The 23,967-nt window shown below is 39.4% G+C and overlaps 1 protein-coding gene across 3 annotated transcripts in view; it reads left to right on the top strand.

Moving 5' to 3' along the window:
* ankrd26 (ankyrin repeat domain containing 26) overlaps positions 1-23,967 on the top strand; it is a 28,858-nt gene that overhangs the window by 3,601 nt on the left and 1,290 nt on the right. The window contains exons 8-42 of one of the 3 annotated variants that reach the window (XM_082540611.1): positions 1,610-1,646; positions 1,735-1,804; positions 1,883-1,934; positions 2,015-2,211; positions 4,648-4,828; positions 7,003-7,064; positions 7,148-7,232; positions 7,486-7,590; positions 8,029-8,096; positions 8,181-8,250; positions 8,338-8,382; positions 8,999-9,265; positions 9,437-9,535; positions 9,619-9,689; positions 11,083-11,709; positions 12,691-12,866; positions 13,144-13,359; positions 14,001-14,031; positions 14,124-14,265; positions 14,431-14,644; positions 15,944-16,118; positions 16,615-16,761; positions 16,882-17,344; positions 17,624-18,129; positions 18,249-18,401; positions 18,527-18,702; positions 18,891-18,984; positions 19,092-19,118; positions 19,523-19,600; positions 19,764-19,898; positions 19,990-20,102; positions 20,568-20,709; positions 20,849-21,139; positions 21,461-21,696; positions 21,840-22,071. In XM_082540611.1, coding sequence (XP_082396737.1) covers positions 1,610-1,646; positions 1,735-1,804; positions 1,883-1,934; positions 2,015-2,211; positions 4,648-4,828; positions 7,003-7,064; positions 7,148-7,232; positions 7,486-7,590; positions 8,029-8,096; positions 8,181-8,250; positions 8,338-8,382; positions 8,999-9,265; positions 9,437-9,535; positions 9,619-9,689; positions 11,083-11,709; positions 12,691-12,866; positions 13,144-13,359; positions 14,001-14,031; positions 14,124-14,265; positions 14,431-14,644; positions 15,944-16,118; positions 16,615-16,761; positions 16,882-17,344; positions 17,624-18,129; positions 18,249-18,401; positions 18,527-18,702; positions 18,891-18,984; positions 19,092-19,118; positions 19,523-19,600; positions 19,764-19,898; positions 19,990-20,102; positions 20,568-20,709; positions 20,849-21,139; positions 21,461-21,696; positions 21,840-22,071 — 5,783 coding nt within the window. Of the gene's footprint in view, positions 1-1,609; positions 1,647-1,734; positions 1,805-1,882; positions 1,935-2,014; positions 2,212-2,291; positions 4,427-4,647; positions 4,829-7,002; positions 7,065-7,147; positions 7,233-7,485; positions 7,591-8,028; positions 8,097-8,180; positions 8,251-8,337; positions 8,383-8,998; positions 9,266-9,436; positions 9,536-9,618; positions 9,690-11,082; positions 11,710-12,690; positions 12,867-13,143; positions 13,360-14,000; positions 14,032-14,123; positions 14,266-14,430; positions 14,645-15,943; positions 16,119-16,614; positions 16,762-16,881; positions 17,345-17,623; positions 18,130-18,248; positions 18,402-18,526; positions 18,703-18,890; positions 18,985-19,091; positions 19,119-19,522; positions 19,601-19,763; positions 19,899-19,989; positions 20,103-20,567; positions 20,710-20,848; positions 21,140-21,460; positions 21,697-21,839; positions 22,072-23,967 lie in introns of all 3 variants that reach the window. The other 2 variants (XM_082540609.1, XM_082540610.1) reach the window with 2 other exon arrangements.

Below are 23,967 nucleotides of genomic sequence, written 5' to 3'. Positions count from 1 at the left end.
ACTGGCTAGGCCACTCCAGGACTTTCAAATGCTTCTTACGGAGCCACTCCTTTGTTGCCCGGGCGGTGTGTTTTGGATCATTGTCATGTTGGAAGACCCAGCCTCGTTTCATCTTCAAAGTTCTCACTGATGGAAGGAGGTTTTGGCTCAAAATCTCACGATACATGGCCCCATTCATTCTGTCCTTAACACGGATCAGTCGTCCTGTCCCCTTGGCAGAAAAACAGCCCCATAGCATGATGTTTCCACCCCCATGCTTCACAGTAGGTATGGTGTTCTTGGGATGCAACTCAGTATTCTTCTTCCTCCAAACACGACGAGTTGAGTTTATACCAAAAAGTTCTACTTTGGTTTCATCTGACCACATGACATTCTCCCAATCCTCTGCTGTATCATCCATGTGCTCTCTGGCAAACTTCAGATGGGCCTGGACATGCACTGGCTTCAGCAGCGGAACACGTCTGGCACTGCGGGATTTGATTCCCTGCCGTTGTAGTGTGTTACTGATGGTGACCTTTGTTACTTTGGTCCCAGCTCTCTGCAGGTCATTCACCAGGTCCCCCCGTGTGGTTCTGGGATCTTTGCTCACCGTTCTCATGATCATTTTGACCCCACGGGATGAGATCTTGCGTGGAACCCCAGATCGAGGGAGATTATCAGTGGTCTTGTATGTCTTCCATTTTCTGTTGATTGCTCCCACAGTTGATTTTTTCACACCAAGCTGCTTGCCTATTGTAGATTCACTCTTCCCAGTCTGGTGCAGGTCTACAATACTTTTCCTGGTGTCCTTCAAAAGCTCTTTGGTCTTGGCCATGGCGGAGTTTGGAGTCTGACTGTTTGAGGCTGTGGACAGGTGTCTTTTATACAGATGATGAGTTCAAACAGGTGCCATTCATACAGGTAACGAGTGGGGGACAGAAAAGCTTCTTACAGAGGACGTTACAGGTCTGTGAGAGCCAGAGATTTTCCTTGTTTGAGGTGACCAAATACTTATTTTCCACCCTGGTTTACGAATAAATTCTTTTTCAAATCCTACCATGTGAATTCATGGATTTTTTTTTTTTCACATTCTGTCTCTCACAGTTGAAGTGTACCTCTGGTGCAAATTACTGACCTCTATCATCATTTTAAGTGGGGGAACTTGCACAATCGGTGGCTGACTAAATACTTTTTTTGCCCCACTGTATAGGGAAATTTGTTTTGGAAGTGCAATTTTTCCTGCTGCCTCTTAGGCTCAATTAAAAAATAAAATAGCAATACAGTGACAGCAAATATTTTAATAAATACAGGGACACTAACACTAACTAGGTTAGCCCATAAATTTCACTTTCTCACATCGCAGTTTCATGACTTTTCATGTTAGCTAGTATCAATGAAGAACAAAAACTCACTGGGGCAAATTAGAGGGATAACTGAATGATAATACATCTGCTGACACTGTTATGTGGTGAATAAATATATATATAATTTGTGTGTGTGTGTGTGTGTGTGCCAACATTTAAATCTTCTAAAGATTTCACCATTCAAAAGTTGTCCTATTGAAATATTACATTAATGATTTGTTTTAGATCAGGCTGAGCTGAAAATATGTTTTCCTGCTTTCTTGCAGATTTTGAAGATAATTCTCAGTCAGAGTCACTAAGTCGGTGAGCTAATTTCTTAATGCTGTCTACAGTTTATACTTACAGCCGACTTCCTTGCTATGACCATTTTCTTCCTCCTTCTCTTCTTTAGTGTTTCAAAAAGGGCTGCAGATGATTGGCCATCATCAGATGATGATGATGAATCTGTTTTAATTGAAAAGGTTGGAACTACTCATTCTTCTTTTATATTGTATTGTTGTAATTTTGCCCTGACTTTCATTTAATTTTCTGACTTGCAGAAACCTCTGAAAGTTGACCTCAGCAAAATGATTGCATCTAAAAAGGGAGAAGGTACCAAGAATCTTTCAGCCTTTTTTAATCCATAGTTTGTAGTTTTAGGTAGTAATCTTCTATCCCTCTTTGTCCAATAGCTTCGGCACGAGCTGACACATCGTTGAGTGGCTCAGACTCTGAGCCAGAAAGTGAAAATAGAGTTCAGAGAATCCCATCCCTCCCAAAGGCTTTGTCATCCAGCAAAAGTCTTCAGCATCCAGTAGATCCCACTCCCATTACCTTCCTTACCAGTGCATCCCACATGACTTCCACTCCGCTTCCACACTACAGAAAGGTGAAAAATTTCTGTTGAACCTTTGTTACATGCTTGTGTCTGACAGATTTTTGTCTTTTTCCCTAAAATCTTAAAACAAGCTGGCTGTGCAGCTGAACAGGGGAAAAGAAAACACTCTGAACAACCTCTGGGTACTAAATCAAGACCATTGTCTCAAGAAAGAAGTTCAGATGCAGATGACTCTGAAGAGGAGGATGGCGAAGAAGAGGGAGAGGAAGACGATGAAGAGGATGAAGAAGAGGAGTCTAATGAAGAGGAAGAAGATGATGAAGAAAGTGATGAAGGGGAAGAGGAGGAGGACGAGGACGAGGAAGAAGAAGAAATAGAAGAAGAAGAAGGCGGCTCTGAAGAGGAGGATCAGGAGGATGATAGCAACTGCGTGGCTAGCACTACAGAATTTAAAGCCCCTCAGATCACACATGATGCTGGCATCACTGCAAAGAGTGAAACATTTCTTGGAGTTGTACGTGAAAGTGCAGATACCTCAGAGAAAAATACCAAAACAAAGACTTTAAGCACCAACTTCATGCACCCCGCTGGGACATCGAGCTTTGTTACTCCAGCCACATTACATATAGTGGAGGATTGCGTTGTGTCAGCCATAAGAGTAGAATCTAAGTTTTCAGATGAAGATGACAGCCTGGGAAAGAAATATTTGAGTTCATCGGATCAAAACGTAATTTCAGGCCAGGATTCAACACGACATTGTCCAGAAACTCATTCACCAGGCGAGGATATGAAGGAATGTGAGAGAGACACAGGAAAGGATGATGAAGACTCATGGGGCAATAAACAGAATCGTGGTGATATGGACTGGAATGACAGTGATAATGAAGAGGACAAACATTTTCTTGCTAATCAAACAAATCTATTACCTGAAGTTGGCATAAAAAACACAGACAGTACTTCTGATGGTAAAGATGATTGTGGATCGCACAACAAAGTTTCCACAGGAGTGAAACTCAGGTCCTCATGGGGATCTTCATTAGAGGACAGTGATATTGACATACCTGAGGTAAGCAATGAGGTTTTTGATCAGAAAAGCACTGTTCAAGCACCAGAAGCATCATTATTGCATTTAAAAAACACATTGCTCCAGTCAAATGAAGAACATCCAGATAGCCAATGGGATTCTTCATCACCAGTTGCATCTCCAAAATGTTTTACACTTAAGGAGGTTATAGACAACCACAAGTCACTGTCTGGTCTAGGTCCAAAAACCTCTTCTCAGTCCAGAAACCAAGCAGCTGTAGATGAATCAGAGTGGGATTCCTCTGAAAATAAAGACCAAAATGATTTTGGCACTAACTGTAATTGTGAAGTGGTGTCCCCAGTTTCCAAAGCAAATGAGACTGGAGAGATGCAATTAGAGTCTAAGGAAGAAGAGGTCAGAGAAAGTATTGAGAAAGAGTCAGATGACCCCTCACCAGTACTTTCATCGGCACTGGATGATGAAAACCAACTTTTGGGGAATGATGAAGTTGAAGAAGATGAAAGCTGTTGGGATGATGAAGATGAAAGCAATGGCTCAGAAAAGCAAGAGAAAATTGTGATGAATAACAGTGATGTTTTACACAGTGAGGATATCCTGAAGATACCCAACTCAACCAAGCAGTGTTCTCCAAAGTTGAAGTCCACAGCTACAGTACACAAGAAGGTGGCAGAAGACGCTAAAAGGGATAATCAGCATGATGAAGATGGTGAATTGGTTCCTCAGTCTGTTATCGGTGAAAATGATATGCTTGCAGAAAATGTTGAACTGGAAGAAGAAAAGCTGGAGGTTGTTAAGAAATACAGTGTCCACAAAGACGATGAGACGAGTGAAGACTCTGACAGCAAGATCCAGAAGCTGCAGTACAATTTTGTCAATGCTACAGTTAAAATGTGTACAGTAGGAGACGATTCTGATAAAACTGTTGATGGAGGCCTTTGTGAAGGTATCGATGCAGATGATGAGCATGAAGCTAGATTAACTGCATACGTTCCATTTGAAAACCAAACTAGAGTGTTGTCAGAGGAGATTAATGAAAAACCAATAAAGGAAAAGACATTTTCATGCCCACCCATCAAACATCAAACCACAGCTTGTCGGCACAGTGATTCAGATGTGAACACATTTTCAGATGAAGTACTACCTCAAACTGACATTGATGACGTTGATGTAGACTCACCTGATGAGGCAGAAAACATATATATGATATGCTCTGGAATTCAGGTAAAACGGGAATATTTTTTACTTGTGTTTGTCTCATTTAGTTTGGCTATTAATAGTCTGTCCTCTATAGCTAGGCCAAGACCTTTAAGACAGTTATATTCACGTCCTTGTTCCTAGCTTAGCTTGTATGTATATCAAATGTGACCTGTGGATGCATACTCACAGAAAAATGGGATTTACCATGCACAGTTTTGAATATTTCCATTTTTTCCTGCACACAGAAGGAAGATTCCACTGAGGATGAGGAAGAGGATGAGGGTGATAATGACAAAGAGAGGGAACAAGAGGAGGAGGAGAAAGGAGACGAATCAGCTGAGAATGATCAGCTTGAAGAAAGTGGAGAGTCTTGTGACGCCAATTCGCCTGCTCCTGAGGCCGAAGTTTCTAAAGAGAAGAAGAGGGGTAAGGAGTTACTTTCTACAGAACCAGCAAATGCTCATATGTCAGGAAAATGGTGGTCCACAGGAGTTAACAATACTAAAAACCATTGTGCAGAAGTGCTTATTGTAAGTGACTGTTGGATCGGTTGGAGGGTAGCTCTGTAATTGCTATTAGTGTCTAATGTGAGTGTGGCTGTACTGTGCCTAGAACTCCGCCATGACAATAAACCACCAGTCTACCAAAGATCAAATACCTTATAGAAGCAAGTCTGTAGTATAATCAGTCAGATCTGATGAAACTCCTCAAAACTGACACAATATTTATTGTTGCAGGATTCTCCGATAGATTTCAATTCAGGATTCTTTTAGTGCCAGTCTCTCTCATGCCTTTGAAACTATTAGTGACGTCAAAGGCCATAGCATATGACTCACAAAATTTTCATACTTATTACTGACCCCATGTGAGGGGACAATTTATAAATGCTTCATCATAGGTTGGAGGCCATCATTTATAAACTTCGCTCTCTCTTTTTTAAAAGCTTTTCAAAGCATCATTTTCTAGTGACCCATAGATATAGAGGGACCCCACGACGTAACGGTTCTACCATATCTCCTCACTAAATATATAAAGACTAATTTACGCTATAGAGCCCTGCTCTTAAAAACTGACAGAGGTGTAACAAGAGCCTGTGAAGCTGAATTTATGAAATAAGTGCTTAAAATTAAGGTTTTTAAAACATGTTTAGTGCCATATTGTATCAGTACAGTGTTACATCACTGTTGTTTGGTTGGTTGTGGTCAATAGACATATTAGTTTGTGTTAGCTAACTAGTAACAGAACCAGTAACCCAGGGGAGTATAAGGAGACTAAAACTAAAAATCGGTTTAAGGGGATCACCTTTGTGCTGCCCCTGGCTCCAACAAAGAGTTTTATGTTAAAATCAAGGATACTGTTCACTTTCACTGTCTGCCTTTTTAAGCAGGAGGTGGTTCCTTGTTGCTTGGCTAGCTGCATTGAAACTGGATGATCCACCTGTTAACCCAATGATGCTTTGTACCAAGCAATAAAAATCCTTGAAGTTTTCACTGTAAAATCCCGTACAAAATAAAAATGAGAGACTTAATCCATGACCTCCACATGCCTTTGCTTTAAAGCACCTTATTAACAACTATCTGGACATTACAAAGTTTTCTGAATGAAAATGTCTGCTCTCACAAAATACCTAATGAATAGAAAAAAATAGACAGTGTTTATACTGGCAACCTATTTTAAAGGCTTCAATTAAAAAAAAAAAAGTCATTTATTTAAAAATGCTTTGCATTTTAGCTGTAGTGCCGTACAATTGAATGTTGATGTCCAGTAATGTAGCACTGTCCACCAGCTATAACTCAAAAGTGAGATGCAGAGCTGCAAAGCTGTCACTCTTGCCAGACATGGTGTGTAAGAGACAGGCACCCCAGGGGGTTTGCCACTTTGAGCACAAAGAGGATGTAACATAGGCCAGCAGGTGAGCACTAATCACTGTTAGCCTAGGTCACAAGCAGGCCTTCTATAATTACTGGAATGAGTTACTTCTGTTGCTTTGCAGCACAGACACAAGTGAGCACTCTTTGCGTATGATTTCATCTTGGTTATAATGTTGTGCTAAATTCAATGTGTTTCTAAACAACAGATGATGATCTTCAGCTTCTACTGTGTCAGACATGAGAAATTTGCAGTGTTTTAACATACTGTTCCTTGTTGAAGAAACTTTATGCTGTGCGGTGCAGCAAAAAGCTGTAATTGACAAATGGTCAGGTGCTAATTTAAGGTGTACTTGATTTGCTTTACTTTGGTACAGCACGCATTTCCAGTATTGTCTGATGAGATTCATGTTATTATGAGAGGCTAAAAATCTTGTATCTCATTCCTGGCTGAATAAAGGATGCATGGAAAAACAAAAACCCTTCCACATTGCAGTTTTAAAGAACATTTTTGCCATCATTTAGTGAGTTATTTGTTTAGCAATGCTCCACTTCTTCACAAAGCTTACCTTAAATAATCAGCCTAGTAAATTTGTTTTGTATAATTTTGTGGACAAACAAAACAACACTTAAACTATAGCTGTAATTACTAGACCTAGGAAATGAAATAAGCTGCACTTAAAAGACTTTTTTCGTCCTGTTGCTAACCATCACTCTTAATGTTTTAAACAGATTTCCTGTCTGAGCTGGGTCTAGAGGGGGGTGAGGATGACCAGAGTTCATGGAGCTCTGAGGTACAGTAAAGATAAAGTTTTAAATGACATGCAGGATCCAATGTTTGCCAACCTGATTCTCACAGACCAGCCGCAATTTTCAGTCCCACTCAGAAAACCTGAATGTTGACGAGCAGAAACGAGGATTAAATAGTCAGAATGAAGGAGAGAAAGAAGAGATTAAAATGAGTAAGTCTACTTTGTAAATTCCTTTATTTGTTTTGGATTTTTTTTTTTTTCATATCATTCCAAGCACCATTTCATGCTGCAGAAACAGTGAGACTTTATTTGATCGTAAGTATAGAAAAGTGTTCTTTACTTTGTACATTTTCTCTGTCAGTTCTGGTTCAAGCTTTAACATGATGTGGAATGTGCAGTGCAATATAACTTGTGTCAATCAAAAAGCCTCCAACATTTTTTTTTTTTTACGTTTCTTTTGTAGACTTGTTATATGTTCCCTCATTTGTAAGAGGGGATAGAGGCAATAAGATGGCAGTGCTAGAGCCTCGGAGGAGTGTAGGCAGGCCAAGAGTCAGCCAGGGAGGGGGTATGAATATCTTGATTTATAGGTCAGAGGATCAGCATGCAAACCATACCAGAGGCCTGAACTTCACCTCATGATCACAATAATAGAATGCATGCAGTATACTGTACTTCATCCTGCCTGCTGTCCATAAACCTTATTTTGCCAGATTAAGTGGCCCCCAGGGTTGCACTAAGCTTGCTTGTTTTCCACAAGATTTTGGCTTAAATGTTATTCATATTGGCTGATGCTGAACTTGTTACCCAATGAAACACTGCTGGGAGTTGAAATGCTTTTCTAAAGGCTAAGCATGTGTGTTCATACTAATTAACAATGAGCTCATTTGCATGGGAATGCTTTTTACAGAGTTCTGGAAAACTCATCCAGCTTCATCAATGTTGTTTGATTTTTCATAGACGTTGTGTTTTGGCAAATGTAAGTAAGTCATCTTGCCTCTTACAGTTGCCAGCAGCAGTAATGACAATCTTGAAGGTGAACCTGCCGATCAGTACAATAAAGTACAGAAAGAGGTAGGTTAAGCATTTTATTTTATAAAAAATAATATTATCTGTAATTCAGTTAAGTAAAATAATAATATTTTCCCTTTGTACTAGACCGAGAGGGCAAAGTGGGTACCACCTAATGTTTTGAGGAAGCCCGAAGGCGACGTCAGCCGAAAGACAGGTGAATTTATTCAAAATCAAATGAAATAATTTGTTACTGTGAAAACCTTTTTGATTTGTAACACCATGCTTTGCTCCGCTTTTCTAGATTTAATGGAAGAGCTTGATCTGGGTGATGTTGATGATCTGGAAGGTAAGCTGTAACAAGGATTTTTAGATTATACATTGTAGAGTTTGCTGAAAACGAAATAGTGTAATATGGAAAGCAAAGGTTCCATGGATCATAAAAGCAATAACTGGACTCAAGTTACAGTAACACATTTTTAGAACATTCTTGCATCAATTCCTAAGATTTTGCTCCCTTTTCTCACTCCAGGCTCTCTCCTTTTTCTCCCATCTCTATCTGAGAGAACCATATAACTCAAGCATAGCATCAAAAAACCTTGTCCCACCAAATCTGTAACCATTTGCATCATTACATATATGCTGCCTGCAGTTGTGCTGCACACCATCAGAAACTTTTTTTTTTTAGGCTTGTGTTTAATACTGAGTTTTCTATCTTTTATTTTTCTCATTAAACCTTTTTAAGCTCAAAAAGCAGGTCAGTAAAGATAAATTAAGAAACTAACAGTTTTGTAGCTGTGATTTCTTCCCTGAGACCCCAGTAGTAGTTTGGTAGTGTAACAGCCCACCTCTGATCTTTTCCATTGCTGTGCATCAGTGTTCTCCCACTGTAAACTCTAGTCTTCAGCAACAGATTAGGCTCATTTGGTTGAACTGATATAAAGCTTCCTGCATTAATTTGACAGATGCATCGGACTGGGATTCAGCCAGTACTGCCAGTATGGGAGCCCAGTGTGGTCACGGGGTTGCGTCCCCTGTAGTTGAGAAAATTCCAGAGTGCTCCAGTTCATCTGATAAGGACCAGGACAAAGATGATGTTGCCACAGCAGCACTGACGCATCAGAAGGGCATCAGCCCAGACGAGAGACTGCCCAGAACACCCTCTCAAGCTGTTCCTAAGCCCCAACCTCGTACGCGGAAGACGGTCCCTCAGAAACTAGAGAGTGAAGAAGGTAACGCATAGCAAGAACTTTGATGTTCTTTCTTAAACATTGACTTGTTGTTGTTATTATTATGATGATTATTATTGTCATCTTTATTATTCACATGAATAATAATGATTAAAAAAGATATATTCCTAACCTATTCTTGGCGGTTTTCCTCTTTTATTCGTTCTAATTCAGAATCTGATTGGGAAACCGAAAACATAACATCTCGCGAAACAGCTGAAAATGACAATCCACTACAAAATATGGCTGAGCCTCAAACAACGGTTAAACCAAGTAAGGTTCTTTGGTCTTTTTAGCGTTACCTTTTTATGAACTTGTGGCCTTTGCTTTGTCTGATGTCTCTGTTTCTTTATTAGGGTCTGCTGACCCCTCACTGATGGAGAAAGACAGTGAAATCATCACAGAATTTGAAGAGCAGCAACAAAAGGTGAGAAATAGTGGTAAAATGGCCATCCCTACTAATGATTGATTATTTTTGTTTCAGACATGGAAAATAAAACGTACCAAGGCATTCCTAATCAAAGGAATAAACGGCGCAAAATGATATGTTCTGGTAAATTTGTTCACACATATTTATGACATTGCTTCATCATTAGATCATTTGTAATTCTGGTAGACAAAATAAATATGTTAACACCATTGGGCTGGCCTCAAATTAACCTCAAAATTACATCATGATATTTCAAGAAAAATCGAAATATTTTTTAAACCAAAATTAATGTTTTATTGATGTTTGCAGCATTTATAAGTGTAAGTCAATAAAGAGCATTTTCCATTCTTTTTATTTTATTTTATTTTTTATTTATTTTTTAACTGTGGATAACACTGTGGATCTGTTGAATGAAGTTGCCAGCCGCAACAGCGTTATAGTGACACAGTATCATATCCAGTGACACAGCATAAATGTAATGTACAAAAGTAGTCTAGGTAGTGTTTTCCCTGGACATGTTGGGTAAAAGTACAAAAAAACTTGTATTACCTTGTACCTCATCAGGAGCTGCTCAGTATTGTCACATTTTGGGTCAAATTTTTTAAGCAGCTGCTTAAAGCCCTCAATTTCCTCCATGTAACCACATCTGGCATTTCAATCAATTTGCCTCTTGCCACATGGAGTGTATCTACTGAGTTCTCCATCAGTACTTGCTGGAGTCTTTGTTTACACTCCATCAGCTGCTGGTATCTGTGGTGCGTTTTTGCCTCATGTTGAAAAACAAGTTGTTTCTACATTTAGCAGCAGCAGTTTAAAAAAGTATAAGTGCTATGTTTTTTCAGAGGTTGTTGAAGTGTCTCCCACATGCAGCTGTTTCTCTATAGCTACACTAGGGAACATAAATGTATGATGCTATTGCAATGATATGCAAAATGACATTTTTATATCACATAAAAACATACTGGAATTATCATGGACAAATAAAATGACACAACCCCAAAAATGGAATTTATCCTATACTCTAAAGAAAGACCACTGCCTCTTTCAAGCTTGCAGGTGGCACACACATTATTATGTCTGACATCCTGATTTGAGCTGCTGATTCTATTTGACTGCATATGGTTTCCTGACAGCTTTACTGTGTTTACTACTGGCATGTTTACCATGCCAGAAATCACTTATTTCAGTTTTAGAGTCTAAAAAGAAAAGGGTCAGTCAAGTATGTTATTTAATAATCCTGTAAACATGAGTATTTTCTATGATGAAAATATAGGAAGAAGAATGAGAATGCACTGTTGCCTGAATATTTTCTCGAATATTTTATCAAGTCTCGGTTTTTGCATTTTTGTCTTGTCTGTTCTTTGTTTTATGTCCACTCATGCCATCAAAGGAGAAAGATGATGCAGTAGATAGAAGTGAGTTAGATCTAAATAAATCTGACAATAGAAAAAAGGATAACGAGTTTAGAGATCAGTGCAGTGCTGGAGAAAGCGGTGGCGTGCCATGGGAAAAACGTTATGAGAAGCTCTGGGTAGAGGTGGAGAAAAGAGAGGTAAAGTCCACCTTCAAGAGTGTCGCTGGTGAATTAAAAGAAAAGTTTGGAGAACTGTTTAAATCAAGACATGACATCAGAGAAGAACAGGCCACAGCTGGCTCCACCTCTGCAGAAGAAGATTCAAGTGATGAAGAAGATGGGGAAGTCATTGAGCGTCCTACTGCGAGAGCAAGAAGCACTCCCCTTATCACCATAGCTGAGCAGAGAGAGTCTGGACCAGAGGACTCTGCAGCTGAATCGAATGTAAACTCCTTATGCGAGGACAGGATGAAGGAGCAACCAGCTTGTGATGGCACCGTCACAAGCCGTGCTGATTTACGTCAAACTGAGGAGAATACTGCAAGTTCAGAAGACGATCTCAACGAATTTGGTATAAGTCAGCCTCCCTTCAGACGTTCAGCACCTGTTCCCGGTGTTTCTGGTGAAGAGTTGGAAGAGGACGTGGAAAAGTTTAAACTTGAGGTAGGGATGCTGAAGGTTGTCTTCCTCGATATGGAGAAAGAAAAAGCCCAACTTCAGAAAGAGGTAGAGGATGGCCGCTCCATCCGTAGTTCCTTTTGTCTGCCTCGCTTTCTCTTTTTCTCATGTCATTCATATACTTCATTTCCTTCTTTTACTCACCTGTTTCCAAGGGCTCAAAGTGGCCGTTCATCGTAGGTGTGTGTGCGTATGTGTTTGGGGGGGCTGTAAGATTTTCCATGTCATATATGTTGTCTGTAGATCTCATTTCAAGTAGAAGTGAGGTTGCATGTTTCTCAATGAATATTTGTGTCTTTAACACACCTTAAAAAAGGTAGAATTGAAGAAATTCATTTTCAGTACACCCACCCATCTGATACCATTTTGTCAATTGTCCTTCTTGATTGCACTTTGACATTACACAAAGGGCAGTCTTGTGTTTTCTTTTGTCATGTCTAGCTTTCTGCTTTGCATGAGTTTTGCATGTATTGTTACATCGGTGTTGTATGAATTCTCTGTTTTTAGGTTTTGTATGAGGTTTGAATAAATAGAGGCCTTCTTGGCTCTAAAAAGAATCACCATAGTGATGATATAAATGTGTTGTTGTTTATTGTCTTTTTATGCATGCAATGCTTCAGTTTTTCTTTGTGCTTGTCTTTATTAAGAGGTATGAGGATTGTATTTTGGTCAGCCTTTTGAGTTATTTGCTGTTTTTCTGTGGAAACTGATACAAACTTTAACTCTTTATTTAAAGTTGATGACATTTTCTCATTTTAGTTTCCAAGCATTGCAGTGCATGGAAAATATGTCCTTATAATTACATTAAAGGTGTTAGGTCTCCAAAGGGAAGGGTGGCACTAAATTATGTATGACAAAGTGAACAAGTACCAACTCCAAAATGCATCTTAAAAGGCTGGACCAAACCTGTTACAGTTAGAGTAAATGTCTAAAGGCCAGCTATCAAATATTTTCTTTTTCCCTCAGATTGGAGAAGGGAGAACAGAAATCGAGGTTGAGGTACAAAAATCAAGTACTTCCCAGGTTACTAGTGGAATAGCATTGGAGGAAACTGGTATGGGGAAACCTGAGACCAGCTTAGGATGCATGTCAAATCAAGCTGAAGCACTTGACCAGGAGCAGCAGCCCGAGGCCGCCATGAGGTATGTGCAGTTTTGCTTTGTAGATTCACAGTTATCGTCAGTAGATGTTAACGATTGCTCCCTTTATTTCAAAGCAATACGTGCACAATCCTCTAATCAGATGTTGGGCTTTTGATTTTTTTTTTTTTTCTTTTAGCAGAGAGAGTACAGTTTTAAGTTGTTTTTGTTTTGTGATGTCTCAAAGGTTTTTTTTCTTTTCTTTTCCATTAAAAATTGATACATTGTTGCATTTAAAAAGCCACATGTCGCTGATTATCAGATTTATTGCTCTCTGTAGCACCAACAGGGCTCCAGTGCAATTGCATCTCCCAGTCCAGCTAACCTGCATTAGCAACAAACAAGAGAAGCAAGCTGTAGTGGAGACTTTACAGTCAGAGTTGGTCCGAGGGGCCCGGGGCAGCAGAGCCCCTCAGACCAACACACATATTAATGGAGATCCTCTCTGTGTGTTTGACGATGGCACTTTAAGTGAAGTGTCGGATGATGAAGGAAGGTATATATACAGTATGCCCTCATATGTATCAGTTCTACCTCTCTGTCACTAACCCGTAAGGTATGTTCAGACTGAACGCAAAATAAATTATACACGGAGCACAAATCTGTATATAGCCAGAGGAAAGTATTGAATAGGTGTGATATGTCAAATATTCAGTCTAGGTGCAGAAACTGAAGATTCTTTGGATAGTTTTTGTAAAACTTGCACTACTTAATATAATAAACCTTGTATATTTGTACATTTTATACAAGAAACCTAAAAATAAAAAGGAGAGGCACGTTATTTTTTTAGGCACGTTATAAGATCATGTTTGAGCATTAATGATTTGTTAGAAATAAACCCAGATAATTTTGTATCACTGAAGTGGTAAAATTTGCTTGAATAAAAAAAAAACCCAGGTGACAAACATTTTGCCTTAAGTCTGAGCAAAGCTTTACAATGTTGGATCTTGCTGATGATTAGCATGCATTTGTTCTTTATTCTTTTCACTCTTTAAACTAACTGCTACCTTCCTATTACTGGATCGTATACTGCATTATACCAAATACACTTCCAATAACTTGTCTCAGAATTAAGGAACATCCACATTATTTTTCTGAATGACATGATTTTCTTCTTCTTTGCGTTGCTTCGCTCAGTTTGGCAGCCAGTGGACCAAAGAACGATAAGGTAAGACACCAGTTCATACCTTGAAATGAAAGTTTGAACACAGTGAACAGAAAATGAGTAATGTTAATGTTACTTATTGTTTTGCTATTCAGGACCGTGAAGAGTTGGGAATGGCAGAAGATTTTGATGAACTCACTCAGTCCTCAGACACAGCCACAGATGATGCTGATTCACCCGCTACAGGCTACAGTCACGCCTCCCTCCTCATTAAGAAACTGGACTCAGCAACTTTGGGTACCGATTCACCTTTTTCCACACATAAGTTAACTAATAAGTCTTGCTTTTTAGGAGTTTGTGACACAAGTTGTTTATATGTAACCTACCTTTGAAAGCAAGACCTTCTGTGTGCCGTGAACATAATGAAACTCCCATCCAGCCTCCATCTGCTGTGTGTCACAGACTCAACATGTGTAGTGAAGCTGCAGAACATTTTCCATGAATATGAGCGCTCCATCAAGAAGGGAAAGGATCGGCATAAGTACTTGACTGATAAAGTGGTCCTGCTGGAAACTGAGAGACGAGACTTGAAGAGCTCTTTGGAGGGCATTAAAGATGCCAAGTCTGCCATGGAGCGGGTGCAGTTGGAATTACAGACTGAAGTTACAAATCTCAAGTAATAAATAAGTCCATTTATTTTATTTTATTTTATTTATTTTCAAAAAACTGGAGCACTCTGTAGCCATTGCTTTACAGCTTCCTATCTACTGTTTTGCCCCTTTTAGCTTTTCAGAATAAATTTAGACTCAATTAATTGGTCAGTGCTAGGGGTGGGTTTTGATAATCGATTTTCTGATTTAAAATCGATTTTAGCTTAAATAATGCGATATCAATTCATTAAATCTGAATCTTTTTTAAATATAAATGTATTTTCCCCGACACTCAGACTCTCAGGTTAAACCTCACAAAACTATGTCAACAACCACCAAACAGCTGAAACAGTAAATGAGAGCAGGAAAACAGAATCTGCAAAAAGATACAAAGCGCGCACCCAACGCATCAAAACCAGTGAGATGTCAGCTTTCTCACCTGACGGGACGCCCCGTACACAGACATGCCGTCGGTGCTGGACGCCGACATCTGACAGATTCTGATGCTGCAGGTTTTGTCGCTCTCCAACTAAAATTCACTGAACCAGCAGCAAAAGAAGCAAAACTACGCTTCACATTTCGCTTCACGTAAACATCGTCATCAGTTCCCTCTTACTTTTGCTGTTTTGGCACAGCTCTTTCTCTCTCTGTGTAATTTAAGAACAGTTTACCATCTCAAATTTTTGTTTTCTGCATTATTCGCTTGCTTTTTACCCACCAGTCTACTGTTGTTTACAGCGCTGTCAGCCGCAGTTGTTTTTTTAATTAATTTATTTATTTAAATGACTTCTGATAAGACTGTCTGAGGCAAAGTTGAATCGAATCGTGGACTGAATCGGGACCTTGTGAATCAGAATCGAATCGATTCTAGAAATCAGTAAGGATACCCAGTCCTAGTCAGTGCCATCTCAGCTCATGGGGTTGCTGACAGGGAAACAAACCCCCCCACATACACACCTTTTTCCATCCAGATAATCACCTACAGAAAAATATAAATCACCTTCATTGGCATGTAAAGAAGCATTTTAATAAACTTTCATAAACGTCCAATGTAAAGTAAAAAAAACAAATAAGCACAATAACAAAACAAAAACAAAACAAAAACTGGTGTTGAGGCAATATTGTACCACAATTGAATTGTATAAGGCACACAAGGCAGGCGGGGTTCAAAGTCAGGATCAGATTGTATACTACATGCTAAGGGTGAACTTCAGCAGGTAGTCTTGACCATAGAACAACATGAACAGCTTTGTCGATCTTTTTAATGTTCTTACTGTTTATTTTGATAATGCTGACTTGAACTTTATGACTGACACATTGTGCAGATTTCAGCTGAAACAAGAACAGGAGAATCACCGCCACACCACCATGAAGTACAGTACTGCTGCCGATAAGATGAGGAGGATGGATGAGGAACATCAGAAAGAAATTCAGGAAATGCAGAAGGTGCACATGAACCTCGAGCTAGAGATTAAAAGACTCGTTAACAACATGAAACAGGTACATTTCTTAAATTCCTTTTTTTTTTTTGTGAAAGTAAAACTGTGAAAATGTGTTTTTTATCTCATTATAATTATTGTATTGTATTTACTACCGTTGTCATTGTATTAACTGTTTAAGCCATAATTCAATCATGTGAAAAAAAAAGTACACTGTTTCAGGTTTGACATATCAGGATATAGCAAACATGAATTTGTCCTTACAAGGTTTTAAAATTAGTATTAAATATCTAATTAAAAAACAAAACATGACATATTGCACCATATTATTATTTATTTAGGCGGTAAATTGTGAGCGGTAGTTCTTAGTATTTCTTTTGTTTTAGTTTTGTTTCAGATCTACTTTTATTTTCAAATGATTATGTAATTGGCATGGTATTATTTTTAATACTAATTAATAACATTTTTTTTTTTTAATTAATGTTGATGTAATAATGACTTTCAGTATTTTACATTATTGGTGTATTTATTTATTGTCTGACACGTCACCTGTCTAGCTTGAACAGGCCCACAATGAGACGCAGAGACTGCTGGCTCAGGAGCGCAGTGCACGCACCCTTCAGGAGAATCTTCTGAGCAGCCATCTGAGGAAGAACCAAGAGATAGAGGAGGAAAACAAAAGAAACATGATCAAAAGCAGTGAAGTAATCATCATTTTAGAACCTTTTTTTGTTGCCTTTAGGTTTTGAAAATTTAGTTTAAATGTCTTAAGGATTTAAAAAAATTTCAATGTTTAATACATTTGGAAATCCTGACGTCCACAGGTCTTATCTCAGCTCACTGAAGCCAGTGACAGGGAGCGAGAGTTACTGCAGCAGACCGCTTCCTTACAGGAGCAGCTCACCCTCCTGAGGACAGACTTTGAGCGTTTGCAGACTCAAAGCAGTCTGAACGAGAGCCATCTTATAGAGGCGAGGGAGATACTGAAAGAAGAGCTTGAAGAGGTACGACGGGAATCCCAGCTTAACAATGAAACCATGGCCCAAGTTGTGTTCAACTGCAAAAACCAGGTTACAACCCTTAAATCTGAACTGGCAATAACAACGTCCCGTCTGGAAAACGAACGTCAGATTCGCGAAAAACTGGAGGAGGAGGTTGAATTGAGTCGTGCTCGTCTGGCTGCAGCTGTAAAGGATGCCGAGCTTTGTCTCGCATCTAAGTCAGAAACTGAGAAGGCTCTGCTCCGGGAGAAAGAGGAACTTCAGCGTCTCAAAGACAGATTCACTGGTTAGTTAGACCATCAGTATCACCAAGCAACAGAATTTTATAAATTAGATTTTTTTTAAAAACACACATTTAGTCAACTAGGCAAGTATTTTATGCTTTCTGTCAGACTCATTCTGTTCCTAGAACCATGTGAACCACTCTTATGGCACACCCATTTGCAATAGCAGAATATGAATATGTCAGGTTTTATTTAGAGACAGCTGTTTCAATTAATCTACACCAGTAAGAGGATTCACTCACATGGTATTTTGAATTTGTCTCTTGCATTTATTCCTAAAGGTGAATCAGCCAGTCAGCGTGAGGAAGTCAGTAGCCTGTCCCAGAAGTTGGCCAAGGCAGAGTCCCAATCAAACAGCATGGAAAATGAAGTTCATCGTACCACCATGCAGCTGACGGAGAAGGGCGTACTGCTGGAAGTGCTACAGCGGGAAAAGGACCAGGCAGTCGCTCGTGTCAAGGAGCTAGAAAAGGCTCTGCAGACTCACAGGGAGGAGGTCAGCTGTAACAAAGCACGTCAAGAGGCTACACAAGAGCGGCTAGTTCAAACGCAGAGCGAAGCCATGTTACTAAGACAACAGCTAGAAGAGGCCCAAAACAAAGGTGCTGCAAAGGAGCGTGCTGTGACAGATGCCCAAGAGCGCTTCAGTGACATTTTGTCCAAGCTGCGCTCTGACTGTGAAGAGAGGGTACAGTTACTGGAGGACAGAAATAAGGAGCTCGCCAGTAAGGCGGTGGATCTCCACGATCAGGTCTACAAGTTGGAGGAAGACAAGAATGAAAGAGAGGTAAGATTGAGAATAAGAAAGACCTTACTCCTTCTCCAGAACCACTTTTAGCCTTTCTTCCACATATCAATTAAAGCATCTCTTCAAAACCTCCCTTTCTCTGAATTCTGCGTGCACAGACTAGTCTGAGGCAGCTGCAGCAGGAACTCGCCGACTCACTCAAAAAGTTGTCAATGAGCGAAGCCTCTCTGGAGGTCAACACGCGCTATCGCAATGACCTGGAGGAAGAGAAGACTCGGCTGCTCAAAGACCTGGACAGACTCAAAGGAAAGGTATTAGTGGGAAATGAGGCCAACTCAACTTTGACTTAAATTAGATGGTTTATTATCTATATTTTTAGGGCATAGGGCAATGGTGTGGTGATGCTGATGATGTGGATGCGGTTTCTGTCATGCAGCTGGAGGAAAGTGAGGATGAGTATGTACAGGCAGAGAGACGTATTAACAGCCTGAAGAGCAGTTTGGAAGAAAGGGAAAAGGAACTCTCAACTGCTGCTCAGAAACTCCAGGAGGCGCTGTCTACCTCAGCTGCTTCTGACACCACGATCAAACAGCTGGAGGATGCTGTGCAGAGGTACTTACCAACACATCTTATCCAGATATACATTTGAGTTTTCAGTAGATATCACACATGCAAACATTAAATATAACATAGTTGGTATTATAGAACAAGCCAACCTTATCACACATAAATAAATATATATTATAATTTAATTCTGTCTGATAGAAGCATCTTCAGCCATATCTTTTATGTCATGTCAGGCTGGAGATTGAGAATGCCAGACTAGAAGCTGCTGCGAAGCAACAGTCCAACAAAATTGATGCACTGCAGAAAGGAGCTCAGGAAGCTGCCGCGGTGAGTAGTCAAAGTCCTGACACACACAGGGTGTTCATAATTTGCCATATCTACTAGTTTTTGCAGTGGATCATTATTGTATTTTAAGGTTTGCAATCTTTTTCCAGCTATCTGGCTGCTCACCTGGAGGAGGGGTTGGTATTGTGGATGTAGACTTAGCTTTTCTTGTGTGGGATCACATTTTATACTTTCCAAAATAATATAAGTAATGAAATCAGATTGTATTTGGATGAAGTTTTTTGGTGCTTAATGAGGATTCCTGCTACACCAGGAATCCAAAAATAAGCAAATAGAGAAGAAATATATTTGGTTTTGTTGAGTTTTTCTTGTTGTCTGAAAAACAAATGCTAATGCAAAATGTTCTCACTTTACTCGGTGTGTGGGGTTTTCCACTCTGTGTATTCTTGGGTTGCATGGTGCATGTTACTTCCTTTAGTTTTCTCCTTTCCAAAATGATGAAGAAAAGTGTAACAGTGTCACCAGAAAACCAAAATCCATCATTAGTGTCCATTTAAGAAGCTTTTTTTCATTTCTGTAGGTTCGAAGTCACTTGGAGGACATGGTTACGAACCTCCAAAGCAGTAAGATGACCTTGGAAGACCAACTGAATAGAGAGGTTGGTGGCATATTCTGTTTCCTCACTATTAAAACAGTTGTTTTCAATTTCTTACTCTAGTCCTCTTTTAAAATCTTTATATACGTACGTACGTACAGGAGCTCCCATCTACAGATTTCCTGTTTAATAGATATATATTTTTTTGTCTTTTTTATTTCTTCAGGTCCAGAAGCAGAGCTTGCTCTCTCACACAGCCCAGGACTCTCGGGCCTTGTGGGAGGAGGAGCTAAAGGGCCGCTCTAAGTTGGGAGTTCGATTGGCAGAACTTGAAAAGGAAAAAGGAGAACTGAACAGCCAGGCCAGCAAGCTTACACCTCTGTACACAGCCTAATGTTATGAAAACTGAGATCTAGGACTCGTGAGTTATCTGGCTGTTGTTTGTGTTGCAGATGGAGATCGAAAAGAAGAAAGCCAAGAAAATAGCAGAGCAGAAGAAAGCTGTTGATACTCGTCTGGATCAGGAGATAAAAAGAAACACGGAGCTTCAAAAAGAAATGTACAGGTGACCCCTAACTTTCTCCTCGTGCCCTCCTTACCTTTGGCAGTGCCTTATTGTGCTGTTTAGGTACACCTAGGATCCAGTAGATTGCAGCCTTTCCTTGCTTTTGTGACTGTGGTGCACCAGTGTCTGTATTCGGAGTAAGGATGTGCTTTTTTTAAATTCCCAGACAAAATGTATGTTTATAACAAGACTTTCTCTTTAACTGATGATTTATGATTTGTATTTGAGTTTGTATTAAACATCTGTTTTTTGTGGGATACAGTTACCTTAACTTTGTTGTATGATAACTGGCCTGATTTTAAAAAAGAAAATCACAACTTAAATGACTTACTAATGAAGTTTATGCTTTAATTGATGTTTGCAGTCATTTTCAGTTTTAGGTCAGATCATTGGATTGGTTTGTTTTGATAAATGCTTTGTCTTTATTTCTCTATGTGAAATTGACTTTGTGTTTATGGATTTAAGGCTGCGAACCTTATTGAAGACTGCAAAAAAGAGAGTGCGCGATCAAGACGCTGGTGGTGCTGAGTTTGGCTCTCCTATGAGCAGCATGCGGATGGATCTGGGCAGACACACTGAGGGGCACTTGGGGCGAATGAAAGACAGGGTTTGTCCATCTGACACAGCAGATTTAAACCTTTCCAGTATTACCCAATATCTTACAGAACGTGCTATGGCTCTAGTGTCAGTCTCCTACATGTAGCTTTATACATCAGCTGTCAAACATTGGCCTCCTTTATCCTCAGGTGGACGATTTGCAGGTGCAGTTGGAGAAGGAAGCATCTCTTCGCAGACAGCTAGAGAAGGTGAACGAGGAGCTCAAGGATCAGGTGTCTTCCTTGAAGAGCATGAGCCACAGTAATGATTTGCTTGAGAGGAGTAAGAGGCAGTTGGAGGAAGAGGTACTGGACCTAAGACGCCGAATGGAGACTGCTCAGGTTGAGCAGAGCCACGTGGAGCAGTACCGGCGCGATGCAGAGGAAAGGGCTCGGCAAGAAGTACAACAGAAGCTGGAGCAGGTTAACCTGTTCCTCCAGGTACCAAGCTACAGCATGCACAACGGGAACACAAATACAAAAACTTAAAATAAATACATTTTAAAAATGAGCATAATACAATTAGAATGAGTGATAATGATAATGTAGCTGGTGTGTGAATGACATATGTACATGGTTTCTGTGATTACTATATGCCTGTCCATTGTATCCAGTTTCCATAAAAAGTGAAACTCTATGCAAATAAAGAATGATATAGTTATTATTTAATATATATTATTTAATCCAATATTTAATTTAAAAAAGTAAAAATACATGGCCTAGAGATCTGATTTATAATATTTGTTTATGTTTTTGTTCCAGTCCCAGGCTGCATCACAGGAAGCTCTCGACCAGATTAAAGCTGCCAATGAAGCTAGCCTGCGCTCTCAGCTGGAGCAGCGAATCCGGGAGCTGGAGGGGGAATTGGGCCGGGCCCGCACTTCCCAGCAGGAGAGCGTTAACCAACGCGAGTCCACACGCACAGAGCTTGAGAGATTCCGCCAACTATATACAGAAGAACTGCACCTACGCAAGTCTCTGGCTGCTAAATTAGAGAGGTCAGAAAATCTTACCAGATGTTCCATGTGATACTTTCAAAATCAGTGCTTGTGTCTAAAGCTGAATATGTCATAAAATCAGTAGATGCAGTCAGCTGGTGTGATCATGCAGGGAGTTTGAATTTGTTGTTTTCCATCCGCAGGGCCAACAGTCGGCTTGCAGAAGCCAATTCCAAGTTGCTCAATGAGCGCAGCAGGTCACTGATCACAAATGGCAGCCTTGGAGCGCCATCGCTTGACTTTAGCTCTTTGGCTTCACCAGCCAACTATGGAGCCTCACTTGGGCCCCTCAACAGGAATCTTGGTCTGGGATTCTCTCTCCTCAACCCTGTGGCTGAGGGACAGAACAGCAGGGTGGAGGACTACTTAGCCAAGGTCTGCATTAATCATTAATGTGCGCGCTCACTCACTCATGACGATTGCAGGGAATTGTTTTTTTTCTGTAGACTAGTTATCTATATTGAGCCAATTCATTTTCATAGTCATGGCATCCATGGTGTTATTTTGTAACTACCGGCATTCAGAAATGTTGCTTTTTCCCATGTTAGTGTGTTGTTATGTTGTCATAACTGCAGAGAACATCTCTGGCTGTTTAGGTGTTTTATCTCAAGTATTTTAGATTGAGAGAAAACATTCCTATAGATCTAAAGCTATTTTATTTTTTTTCTTTTCTCCTCTTTTCTGTTCTTTTCCTCCTCTTGCACAATTTCTGTCTCTAGCTACTATTAAAGTACTTTACATCTAATCTTCTTTTATTTCTCACTGTTTTAGCTTCTAGCTCAAAAGTCTGTCTCTCACCTCTCCTCTCTTCAACCAGACTCATAATAAGGTGTGTAGATGTGTTTAGCTCAGTCCAGTTGGCTACTGTTTTCCTCTATCTTGCTTATGGGATTACTATGGTTCTTTTTCCTAGCAAACATTAATGTTTGGGATCAGCACAGGGAAAATTGATTAAAAAAAAAAAAATCAAATCCACTGAGATTTCTCCATGAATGTCTCTGTCCCTTACCCAGTTATGGGTTATTTGGAAAGGTAAAGGAAAATTAAGGTATTTATAAATACCTTAATATAAAATATGTTATGTCAAATGTAAGTATTTTTTATAGCATTAAAATAATAAAACAAAAAATATTACCAGGGTAAATGCTTAAATATAAAAATGTGTTGGGGTTTCAAAAATGTGAAGAAAAAAATTACAAAAAAAAAAAAATCATAGAAATCGTTTAATTTTACCTGTGAGCTGTGACTGTAGTAAGTCAGTATGCCAGCAGACATCTTAAACGTCTTTGCTTTCAGTGGACTTTCTCTTTGCTCTTTATTTGTTTAGTAGATTAGAGATAATGTGGCTCTTTGTTTCATACTCGTATAATATTATATGAGTATATTTTGCTTTGAAACCCAAATGATCTGTATTTATCATACAGCACCTTATTCCAAGCATGTGATAAAGGACAGAAACAGCCGATTAAGATACAAAGAATCATAAAGATCATGATCAAATGAATAATCAGTCACTATAAGATGTACCAATTTGTTGTCTGACACAACAACACACTAACAATTGTATTTGCATTCTGAGGAGGTAGGACAGGCATAAATATTACCAGCATATATCCAACCCTGGTCAGTATAAAACAAAGATGTAGCTTCTGGGTCAGAAAAATTAAGCCAATTAAGAAGTGCCTTAAATTCTATCTAAAGGCTACAAGATGGCGATAGCGTGCCGTTTCTCAGTTCCCTCCCTCCTCATCACATTCTTTTTTTGCAAAAAGGATGTCAACAGAAACAATCATGTTGAGAATCCAGTGGTTGGCGTCACAAAAGCTACATCAGTCTTTTTTTTTTTTTTTTTAAATTTATACGAAGTATGGATACGAGTCCTTAAAGGTTTTATGTGCTTTTGGCTTTTTGGCTACAAAAAAGTAGCCAAAAAGCTTCATTTAATTAACAAAAATTAGTTGTTTAAATTTATAATTCACTCTTTGTATCATTGATATCAATATTATTACACAGCACTGCACTTAAAGCACCAGTCACACAGGCACAGACAACAGTTAGTGGCCACCATGGGGAAAATGTTTGCTCTCCAACAGCTTTGAGATGTTAGAGCAGGGGTGTCAAACTCAAATACACAGTGGGCCAAAATTCAAAACTAGAACAAAGTCGCGGGCTAACATTAATATTTATTGAAGATCTAGATATAGGAATGAATCTTTTCTTATGGACTCAAACAGGTTTTGCTGAAAAACTGAATATGGAACAAGCAAAGCT

The sequence above is a fragment of the Aulonocara stuartgranti genome, assembly GCF_965226115.1.
Source record: "Aulonocara stuartgranti genome assembly, chromosome: 7".
NCBI classification, from domain to species: Eukaryota; Metazoa; Chordata; class Actinopteri; order Cichliformes; family Cichlidae; genus Aulonocara; species Aulonocara stuartgranti.
Note: the sequence above shows the minus strand (reverse complement) of the source record. Positions and strands in the feature narration are given on the sequence as shown.